The following is a 12284-nucleotide window of genomic DNA, read 5'->3' on the forward strand; positions in this document are numbered from 1 at the left end:
AAAAAAATAGTGCTTTACTGCACTTAGTCTTCAAATTTACAGTACTTGCTGCTTTTTAGATCTGATTGTTATTTTATTTTATATTTATTGGGCTGGATATCCATATAATGATAATTACAGATGTCACTTTAGTTACAGCCAACCATTCAAAAACACAGCATTGACCTTTTATTTTTGTATTTTCTCTTATTTCTTTGGTTTGTTAATACAATATTCATCAGTATATAAAATATTGATATAAAGATATATATTGAGAATGAGTCAAAGGTTTAAAATACTGAGTTGCCTTTTTCTGTGCTATCTAAAGAATTTTGAAAATAGACTGGAATTTAGTTGGTTGCAGTCATGAAGAATTTTTACACAATGCCTTTGGTTCTCCAATTGGCAGGATGATTGACTTCATTTATTTCCTTCTTTTCCTGCAATCCCCAAGACGCTTATTTTATTTTATTATTATTTTTTTATGTGAATGTGTGTTGGAAGGAAGGGCATCTTGTCTAACAGTTAAAACAAACAAACCCAATCCCCACAATACTAGTGTTTTTTTTAGTAAAGAATGTGATACAGGTCCTTCGTTCAATGAACATAGAATTTAATTTTAGATAGAACATGGGAAACATTATTGGGATGGCAGAAAGATAGATACAAAAGTAAAGCAAAATTAACAAGGGATGAATATAAGCAAGTATACAGACATGTACTTGTGTCTCACACTGATCATGTTTGAGAGAATAGCAATAAATTCATGAATATGAAAACGCAATCAGTGTTGCTTAAAAACTATTATGAAGCTTCTGATAGTCATATTGATTCTAAGGCTAAGTAATAAAGTTGAATCAATATGGATATACCTAGCAGCTGTGCTTCACACTAATAGTCAATGGTGAATGGAACAATCTAAATTAAGTCTTATTGACGCAGTGCTGAATAGCTAAATAGTTAAGCTAAATAGTATTAAGGAGCTTGTAAATATCTAAGGTCTCTCCCAACATTTGGTTTATGGAATTAATTGGGCAAGTTCCAAAACAATGAGAAAGGCTTTCAGTCAGGCTTAGCTGTTCTGTCAAACTAATACTAGACCTGCTTCTGAACTTTCACTGATGCTCTTGAAATATTCTTTCTCAGGGGACAAAAAAGAAAAACATTATTGGACTTGGCCTGAATATTGTGACTTACATGTATGAAAGATTGTTCTTCAAATTCCTTAGATGTTCTAAGAACAGAACAGAAATGTCAATTTCAAATCTATAAAATAGATTCAGGTAGAATGTAGTGAAAACACCAGCAACATACAGTACATAATTTTTTTAAAAACGTAGATGTTGATGGCATTTCGGTGTATGTTTCTGCACTATAAACTCTCAATGAAGGCAGGCAATAATACATTGCATTTTCCATGTTGCACTACATATTTAAGAAGTCAATTGTCCTCCATTTTTCAAATATTCTATCATACTTAAAATGATAAAAAAGTGAACCAAGAATGTAAATGAATCAGCAATGCATTCCATTTTCCTTGATATATTTGCTTATTTATTTATGCACGCATGCTATATGATGGTATGCTTGCATCAATTCATCTTTGGAAATGCCTCAGCAGCTGCAGGCAGAAGGAGGGTATATTGAGGCCTGAAAATTTGATCTTCTTGCTTAATCATCCTGTGAATAGAATAGGATAGGATAGAATAGAATAGAATAGAATAGAATAGAATAGAATAGAATAGAATAGAATAGAATAGAATAGTTGGAAGGGACTTTGGAGGTCTTCTAGTCCAACCCCCTGCCTAGGCAGAAAACCCTACACCACTTCAGACAAATGGTTATCCAACATCTTTTTTAAAAACTTCCAGTATTGGAGCTTTCACAACTTCTGGAGGCCAGTTGTTGCACTGATTAATTGTTCTAACTGTCAGGAAATTTCTCCTTATTTCTAGGTTGCTTCTCTCCTTGGTTAGTTTCCACCCATTGCTTCTTGTCCTGCCCTCAGGGGCTTTGAAGAATAGCTTGACTCCCTCTTCTTTGTGGCAGCCTCTGAGATATTGGAACACTGCTATCATGTCTCCCCTAGTCGTTCTTTTCATCAAATTCTTTTCATCAAATGATTCCACTGAAATCTCTATGAAGTATAAACCAACCCCTTCGACCTGTTCTGTTGGTCCTTATAACAAAGTTTAGTTAGATTTGTTTGTCTGTTTTAAAAAAAGAAATATCTTTGTACAAAATGTGATATGTCTTTCTGATCATGGACAAAGAAGAAGGTTGCGGTTCAAATAAAATAAATAAGTTTGATTCATAAAGTGTTTCCTTGTGAATTACAAGTGTAAAAGATAAGACTGTAGGAAAGTACACTGATCCAAACAGTATGTCTGTAGAGAATTTTGTACCCACTTTTTCATCATGTTGCTTGAGATATTTTTATTTAAGGTTATTTTTTTTTGTTTTAATTCCAGGTGACAACGCATGCCGTATTAATAATGGAGGCTGTGGCACCCTGTGTTTAGCGATACCTGGAGGCAGAATGTGCACTTGTGCTGATAATCATCATTTGGAGGAAAACAGTACAACCTGCAAGTGTATGATCTTTATGAGAAAATTTTGTATTTCTTCTGTAGGAAAGATAGAGAATAACTATACAATATAAAAAGGGCAGGATTCACAAGCATCAAGCAGATAAAAAGCCCAGCATTTTGCATTAAGCGGCTTTCATTCTCTTGGGATTTCATATGATGTAAAGGAAATCCTTCTGAGAAATGTAATAGAAATTCCGAATGCCAATTGCTTAATTACTTATAGATGAGAAATTCACATGTGTATAAAACTTTTTTTTTTTTACAAAGAATCTTTTTAAAATAATAGTAAGTAATAATAATAATAATGAGACTGAAAAAGCTTTCTTGCTCTGCTTATAACATTACCACAATCCTTCTGCTCACCTCCAGCATTCTTCTACTTGTAATGAGAAGGTAAAAAGGATTGAGATAGAGAAGCAACTGGGGCACCAGCCAGAGTTGTATAAAGACTTCCTGGACACTGCCTCTTTCTTACCATTAAGTAATAGCAATTAATCTAGGAGACTCCCCAAGTTGTGGACGTCATGCTTTAGGGCAAACGCAGTAAGACACAACAGAACCAACAAAACTTGTGATGGGTGAACCCCACCTTACTAGATACATAATATAATATAAAATGAAGATTAAATTGCCTCAATTGTAATTTAAGTTAGATAATCTGACCTAAAAAAAGTGAAAAGCAGTATTGCTTCCTTTTCTTTTCAAAAGCTAAAGCTGTCAGTGTGTCTTTCAGAGCTAGATTTATTTAAACAGGATTATTGTGAAAGGATCAGGCTAGAAAGTAGAGTAAAGTGAGTTTTTACTCCTACCTCAAAGTCATTTTGGGCAAGTTAATCTTCAGCCCTAGGAAGGAAACAATAGAAAGGCAAACTATAGGAATCTATCCAGGCAGCTGCCTGAAGTGAAAAATGACTTGAAGAGATTCCCTTTCCCCTTTCCTTATTTTTTACACAACAGCATGGCCTTATTGAGACTGTGTCCCTCTTGGCTTGTAAATATGTTGTGAAGAAAGGATAATATTGTCTAACTGTTGACATACTCACTATTTCATTGATGCTTGTTAACTCCTCTTTGTGATGTATGTTTTTCAGTCATCATTAGCTGGACTCAGTGAGATCCAAAAATAGCTGTTTACATATGAACAAGTTTCTTAAGGATTTTCTTCCTACATATTTTTAAAAAGATAGCTGAAGTGTTCCCCCCCGCCCTTCACTTTGGATACAGTCTAACGAGCATCTGCCTGGTAAATGCTCAGGTCCATCCAGTCTCATTGACTCTACCCAAATTAAGGGATTAGAGCAGGAATTTCAAACTGGCGGCCCATAGGCTGGATGCAGCAAGCACAGCCACGCCCATCCCAGCTCTGCGAAGGGAAAAAAATGTCATACATCACATGATGGCAACATGACACCGCGAGTTTGACACCCGTGGATTACAGAGTCATAAAAAGGGGGTTTATTTGGGATACAATCTTCCCAATATCTTAAAATTTTCATGAAATTTGTGATCATGTAAAATAAATAATAAACATACCTATAATTTTAGCCTTTTTGATTTTATATTTTTATGATCTATACAGTTAAACACAAATTGACCTATTTGTCCCATGCAATATTAACATCATTATTTTATACATATCAATGTGAAATCACAGCTGCCAATTCTTTATCTGGTTTTGGCCTTCATATGCATCATATTCTTTCCAAGAAACCTGGGATATCATAACATACTGCATAAATACTTCCAAAAATGCCTGTAGAAAATAACAAAAATAATGGGCTTATATTATTGCGCACAAAACTACAATGATGTGTCTGCGTCCTTACCAGAAGAGCTCAACTTGAGAGCATCTTTACTTTTATCATATGTGTTAATTATTGGATGAATCAGTACGTATCTAAGAGACCACCACATTTTGTAATGTATGTAAAATGGCACAAATGGTAACATGAATAAAGAAAAAACATTCCCTTTAATATCTTAGTAATGCAAATATGTTTGCTAATGTGAAACAAATTTAAAGATATGTTGCTGCATAAGTTACTTTAAAACCAAACTAAATTGAAGATGAAATACCACATACATGATTTAATCAAAATATTTATTTTTAATTTGAGGAACATACTGTATATCTTGTTCAGTGTACAAGTAATTATAATATTAATATTTTCCATGTTCTTGAATAGCAGATTGATTGGTCCAATTTATATGGATGCCATATGCCTTTAAAAAAACCTACTGGTGGAGGGCGAGGCTGGCGTCGCGGTCATACGACGTGTGATCTCAAAGATCCAAGATCGCCGCCGATATCTTTGTTGCTGGATGGTCCTCTTGGACCTAAACCGTCCCAAAGAGATGGAGAAAGTAAAGAGCACATCCTGCTGATCCCAGGGACACCTCAAAGTCCCTGGTAGATCCAGGAGAAGCTCTTTTTGCTGGCAGCAAAGAGGCAGCCATTAAAGCTGCTGAAGCTGGGACAGCTCCGAAATGGAAGGGAATGGAAAGAGAAAGTGTGTCGGTTTGGTGAGAGGTTTTTTTTTTTTAACTTTATGATTAGAGAGAACACCCTAAAAAAGAGAAAGAATTTGTAAAATTGAAGACAGAAGTGGTTAAACAGCGATTTAAAACAGGAAGTCAAAATTAGTGTGTTTTTTTTTTACTGCTGGATTGTTTATGCTTCTATACTTTGAAAAAAACCTACTGGTGACCACCATCACCAACACCAAAAGTGAATGCTTCATTAAAATAAAACAAAAACAAAGCAAACTGAGGTCTAATACAATGTTCACCATCACCAATCGCTTATACTCACACTAGCGCTCCCACTAGTGTGGGCATAAAGTATCTCTAATATCCTGGTCTCAGTGCCAAAGAGAAGAACATGCATTAACAGATCTGACAATGCTGGTATGTCTATGGAGATTTTCAGGTCATGGTTGTCCCAAAAGTGCTTTTTCAAGAGGCAACTGGATTTTCTGGTTTTTCTTTGAAGACATTTTGCTTCTCATCCAAGAAGCTTCTTCAACTGTGACTGGATGGTAGGGAATGGAAGGATTTATACTCCTTGCAGACAGCTGGTCATTTGCATTCTTTCAGAGAATAGTTAAGGCCACCTGGAGGTTTATCTTTGTCATATTCTGAAGTAACTCTGTGTAACCCTTCAAGAAAATAGCAATAGTTTGACAAAAGTTTAACCTGATAGGAAAATGTTACCTAATACAGGTAGTCCTCAACTTATGTCCACAACTGAGCCCAAGATTTATGTTGCTAACTGAAAAAAATGTTGAGTTTTGCCACATTTTATGACTTTTGTCATATTTGTCAAATGAATCACTGCAGTTGTTAAATTAGTAACATGGTTGTTAAGTGAATCTGGCTTCTCCTTTGACTTTGCTTGTCAGAAGATTGCAAAAGGTGATCACATGACATGGGACACTACAATCATTATTGTGAATCAGTTGTCAAGCATCCAAATGTAAATCACATGACCATCAGGATGCTGCAAAAGTCATAGGTTTGAAAAATGATCATGTCACTTTTTAAAGTGCCATTATAATTTTGAACGGTCACTAAGCAAACTGTTGAAAGTTGAGGCCTACATGGACATAAACAAATAAGTAAAAACAAAATAAAAAAGATAGCACTGAAAACATTAAATAAGTCAGCTATATGTGCTTACAGAGAGCACCAAATAGAACTATTTTGAATATGGAATATTTTCTAAGAATTGAAATATTTAAAAATCTTCATTGAAAAAAAATTAGGCTTCCATTAACACTCATGTGTCTTATTTGTATCTTTGTCCCTTTAGTTAATTCTGAAGAAGTATTACCTAAGTTATGCAAAGTGGGTGAATTTCAATGCAGGAACAAACACTGCATCCAAGATAGCTGGCAATGTGATGGTGATGATGATTGCCTGGATGGCTCTGATGAACATTCAGACATTTGTTGTATGTATCTGTGAATAATATGATCTATAGTTTCTATTTGTTTCAGTTGTTGTTATGAGAGTTTAAATATAATGTATTCAAAAATGTAAACCTCTAAAGGAAATGAAAATAAAATAAACATGAAAATAAATCATGTAATTATTGGGCTATATAGACGTGCATTAGCTTTATATTCTACTGGAAGAGTATTGTTTCAGAGCATTAATAATGCCAATGATTTAAAAATCTAATGTGTTTGCTTTGATCAAATGCCCTCTGACCTTGTTTTGTTGCTGGGCCAGAGGCAAACTCTGCTTGTAAATGAAGATAATCAATTTAAATATACTGAGGATAGAATTACTTGCAGAAAATTGCTAGATATTTCAATGCTTCTTGGTAATATTTTAAGGAGTCTGAAAAATAGACATAGGTTTGGAAAAGGATATTTTTTTACAGCTTTATAACTTGTTAAAATAAGCCAAATGAAATCACAATACAAACAATAGTATTGTTTTTTTCAGATGTTTCAGAAATGGCAATTACTTATGTAACACATGACAGCAACCGTGTGTAGTATCTTTGTTTCCATGAAGTTTTAAATTTTTTCCAACTTTTTAAAAAGTTATAATGAGAAGAGATAGCGTAGTTCCATAGTGTTATATATAAGATCTTCTTTCCCAGAAGATCAAACATACATTTTCAGAACCTTGTTTTTCCTACCCCATGGGGAAAAAAAAAATCTTCAAACGCTTTAACACTCAAGTATTCATCTCCTTTCTCAACCCTTTCAAACTTGCATTTAAATGTTGATTGTGATGCCTAATACTTTGTCACAGTGGTTTGGGGGTATTATGTGATTTTATTGTTTACTTTTATGGAAAAAGTTTTTCAAAATGCTTTTAAGTTCAAATTTAATTGAAATTAAATATTTTAAAATACCATCTGGCCATACTTCTACAGTCCAAATAAAATCCCAATGTTCTCACCAGAGAGCCATGTCAGGTAGATCAGCAAGTCAATATCTCATTCACTCTTAACATACAACTGGATGTCATCCATGTAGAAGATGGTGTCTTAGCGTACATTGGTGGTAATTCCACTCTAGAACTTGTATCCATATGAGAGTTATTGTGATTATCTGATAAAGGAGGTTTAAGCCTTTGCAGAACCGCAGTGGAAACAGTACATCACCTTGATATATGGTCCAGTTGATGACCACTTGTGTAAGCTGTCTTGGATTGACTTCCAGTGTTCTCTTCCAGAATTCCATTCAGTTCTTGAGAAAGCTACTTAGTGGTCTTGTTAACTCTATAGAACACTAAGCATTCCTAGATCCATTTATGCAGGATTGAGTGGTAGTCAACCCAGACTATGCTCAGATGGGCCCGTCTAGATTTTGAGTTTTAGGTGATTGCTCTATCTGTGAGCAATTGGTGTTTTGATCTTCTGGTGTTGTCCCAATGCCTTTCTGAGCTTTGCTCATGTACTTTCCATATGGTCCTGTAACTTGGTGATCATGATGTGTGATAGAACTTTCCATGTTACAAGGAGGAAAATTATTGGCTAATAGTTGGATAGAGTTGATCCCTTGTGGAAGTCTTTTATGTTCAACTTTGTCCTTCCTTGGTGTTAATCAGTCTGGGTGGGAGGATGCTACTAGCAGCTGATTGATCTTTGCTGTTAGGCATCCATGCATAAGTTTCTTTAGACAGTAGATATATATCCACTCTTGGCTAAGTGCTGTCCAGCTCTTCCAGTTCTTGAGAGGCCATTGGATATCTGCTACTATGATGGTGACTGATTCCTACTCTGAGAGATGTCTATGGTCTGCTCTCAGGTCTTGTAGCCACTTTGCACTGATGTTATATACCTTCTCTTTCTTCCATATGATCTTCTAGAATATTCAGTTTCTGCTACTGGTGGCTCTGCTGTTACTATGTTATTGCACTGCAGTTGGGAGTACATCTTATTTATTTATTGAATTTATACTGGCGCCTATTTGCCCATGGCGACTCAAGGCATCTTACAGAATATAAAACCACATTTAAAACAATAAAAACTAACAAAAAGAAGTAAATAAATTAATATAGTACAATATAACAAAATCACTCCCCAATTCCCACCCCCTGCCCCGGTGACAGCAGATCACATGAGCTATTTAATGGGCTCCATTCCTCTCTGGGTTCCTTAGGCTCGCTGGCAGAACCAGGTCTTCACGCCTTCCAGAAGACTATTATAGTGGGAGCCATTCTAATCTCTGGGGGAATGATGTTCCAGAAAGAGGGAGCCACCACAGAGAAGGCCCTTCTTCTGGGTCCTACCAGGTGTATCTCCCTCAGGAATGGGACCCACAACATTCCCTGTCTACCTGTTCTGATGGGTCAGGTAGATATGACTGGTCACAAGCCATGAAGGACTTTAAAAGTGACAACCAATACCTTGAATTGCACCCAGAAGCAAATTGGCAACCAATGCAGCTCCCGCAGGAGAGGTGATACATGTGCACTGCTGCATTTTGCACCAACTGGAGCTTTCGGATGCTCCTCAAGGGTAGCCCCATGTAGAGTGCATGGCAATAGTCAAGATGGGAAGTGACTAGGGCAGGAGTGAATGAGTAGGGACCGTTGGTCCAGGAAAGGGCATAACTGGTGCACAACCCACAGTTGTGCAAAAGCCCTCCTGGCCATGACTGCCACCTGCTCTTTGAGTCCAGGAAAACCTCTAGATTATCCAACAGGTTTGTTTGGGATAGTGCCACCCCATCCAAGACCAAAGGTAGCAATTCCCCCTGAGCCAATGAACCCCAAATCCAGAGCTACTCAGTCTTGCAAGGGTTTAGTTTCAACAAGTTGCTCCCCATCCAGCCCCTAACAACCTCCAGGCGCTGTGAAAGGGAGGACATGGCATTACTTAACTCACCATGGACCAAGACATGCAGCTGAGTATCATCAGGATATTGGTGATACCTCAATATTGGATGATCTCACCCAGAAGCTTCATATAAATGTGGAACAGGAGCAGAAGGAGTACCAAGCCGTGCAGAACTCTGTAAAGCAGTGGGCAAGAGCTGGATCTCTTCCCTCTTATCAACATTGACTAAGAGTGGCCACAGAGAAAGAAAGTGAAACAGGACAGCACAAAGCCTCCCACTCTCATTCCCCAAAGCTGCCCCAGGAATATCATGGTCAATGGTATCGAAAGCCACCGAGAGGTCAAATAGGGCAAGGATGGATGCACTACTCCCATCTTGCTCCTGCTAGAGATCATCCAAAAGTGCGACCAATGTCATTTCTGTCCCAAATTGAGGCCTGAATCCTGATTGGTAGGAGACAAGATAATTTGTTTCATCTAGAAATCTCTGGAGCTGCCGCATGATCACTTCTCAAAAATCTTCCCCAAAAAGGGTAGATTGGAGACAGGTCAGAAATTATCCAACTGGGTGGAATCCAGTGATGGTTTCTTAAGAAGAGGGCAGACTACAGCCTCCTTAAAGTGCTGGGGCACTGCCCCCTTCTGTAGGGAAGCATTAATCACTGCCCGAGTCCACCCACCTGTCACCTCCTGGGAAGCTTTCACAAGCAGGAGGGACATGGGTCTAAAACATAGGTGCTTGGGCGCATACTCCCTAGAATCCTGTCCACTTCATTGGGGGCAACGAGGTCAAGCTATTCCCAGATAACTTGGCAAGAACCTGCCTCAGGGGCTTCCACTGGACCAGCAACCATGCCAGCATTTAACTGGGAACAAAGATGAGCAATTTTGTCTTCCAGAAAATCTACAAATTCTTCAGTGCGCCCTTCAGGTGGATCTCAATCTCCTTTTTCCCCAGGAGGAAGCAGCTCACCTTAAAAAGGGTCGCTGGGTGATTATCTGCAGATGCAATTAGTGTGGAGAAGTATTTACACTTCACCACACGAATCACCGCGAGGTAGGCCTTAGTAGCAGCTCTTACCCGTATTTGATTGAGTTCATCCTCTGTCTTCCACCAGCAGCACTTTAGACGTCTCCTCATGTATTTCATCCCTCTCAGTTTCTCTGTATACCACGGGACACAGAGAAGTCTACGGGTAAGGAGAGGTCACATGTGCGCAATCCTATCCAAAGTCTCAGTCACCTTCCTATTCCAAATATTGACCAAGAGCACAGCTGGACTACACAGTAGATCTGCAATTATAACCCCCAGCTCCTTCTGGAACCAATGTAATAGGTCTTGATGGTTCTTTGGAGAACATGGCATTTGTCTTCTTGGTGTCTGCTTCTCTGGTGTATCTCCTTAGCCTGATAGCTAAAGCTGAGCCTTTTTAAGCCATCTATAGCTTCATCTCTAGTAGGGATTCTTGCGAGGGCTCTATTATCATCTTCTAGCATACTATCTTATAGTATTTCTCTACTGAGTGTATACTCTGTGTGTGTGTGTCTGTCGGTACACACACACACACATATATATATAGAGAGAGAAAGACAGACAGAGACAGAGACAGACAGACAGAGACAGAGAGAAAAGCTTTGATTGGAAGAAAGTAAAGCATTTAAATGAGGAATGAAAGCATTAGTGAAAAATTAGATTAGCATGACCAGAGTAAGAGATCAAAAATATAAATCATTCATAGAGAATCAATACCATTCAACACAAGGTTAAGCATAATTAAGCCTTTCGTGGACTTAAAAGTTCGTATCTTCTCCATATTAAATTGTGTCCTTTGTTTTCTGGTGTCCTTATCGAAAGGGATATTTTTTTTATCCCTAGTTTCATAGTTTGCTCTAAGATTATAAAAAATGAAAATGCTAAACTTTTATTGTCTCTCTTTTCAGTGTATACAATTTATTATAAGACATATTTACAGTGGATTGAAATGGTTGTTGCTAAATATAAAAGGTATTATTATGTCTTCCAGTTAATCATAGTTGTCCTGACAATCAATTTAAATGCCATAATAACAGATGCATCCCTAAGAGATGGCTTTGTGATGGAGCAAATGATTGTGGTAATAATGAAGATGAATCAAATGAGACTTGTGCAGGTAAAAAGAAACAATAAAACAAATCAAGCATATTTCCTGGTGACTATGTTTGATCTTAAGCCTCTGTTGAGTATGTTCGGATCTAAAATTTTGGTTTGAAGTAAACCAAGCCATTACTGTTTACCATCAATTTTAAATAAAATGAGCTTGTTTCTAATATGGGTGCTGTTTTACTTAATCTTGTTAATTGGCTCTACTTTACTAAGTAGTTTCACCTGTCCATATGGACTAACAAATTATTGGTCTAGTAGAAGCATATGTTTTTCTCCCCTCTGCACTCCCTTCTGGAGTTTGACATTTAGCAGGTATGTTGTGAGATACTGTTATGAATCAGGCCATAGATTAATTGCCATATAAACTTTTGGTAATGAAAAGACCTAATAATTATTGACCATATTCTCTCTGTATAACACATTTTAATCTTGGCAGCTCTGCAGAATAACATGCACAGGCAAGAGATTTCCAGGCTAGAGGTGGTAGTTATGGAAACACTCAGTAATTGGTAGGCCTCATTGGAAGGATGGGGGAAAAAATCTATAGATTTAACCAAATGTAATTTTAAGAGAAAGCCAGTTTGGTTAAGGTATCAGGCTATAAACTGGGAGAATGTGAATTTTAGTCCTTCCTTAGGTACCAAGCTAGCTGGGTGACATTGGGCCAGTCACTCCAAGCCCTTGGAAGAAGCAATGGCAAAATATTTCTGAAAAACCTTGCCAAGGAAACTGCAGGGACTAGACCATGTAGTTTTCAGGAGTCAAAACT

At 37.3% G+C, this 12284-nt stretch overlaps 1 protein-coding gene across 1 annotated transcript in view; it reads left to right on the top strand.

Annotated features, from left to right (window-relative positions):
- Positions 1–1547: 1547 nt before the first annotated feature.
- Positions 1548–12284, top strand: part of LRP1B (LDL receptor related protein 1B) — a 283941-nt gene continuing 273204 nt past the window's right edge. The window contains exons 1-4 of the mRNA XM_087925463.1: positions 1548–1560; positions 2451–2573; positions 6382–6522; positions 11397–11522. Of these exons, the coding sequence (XP_087781589.1) occupies positions 1548–1560; positions 2451–2573; positions 6382–6522; positions 11397–11522 (403 nt within the window). The remainder of the gene's footprint in view (positions 1561–2450; positions 2574–6381; positions 6523–11396; positions 11523–12284) is intronic.

This window comes from Pseudonaja textilis, chromosome 1, assembly GCF_049901715.1.
Source record: "Pseudonaja textilis isolate UNSWEBS1 chromosome 1, rPseTex1.2, whole genome shotgun sequence".
Classification (NCBI taxonomy): domain Eukaryota; kingdom Metazoa; phylum Chordata; class Lepidosauria; order Squamata; family Elapidae; genus Pseudonaja; species Pseudonaja textilis.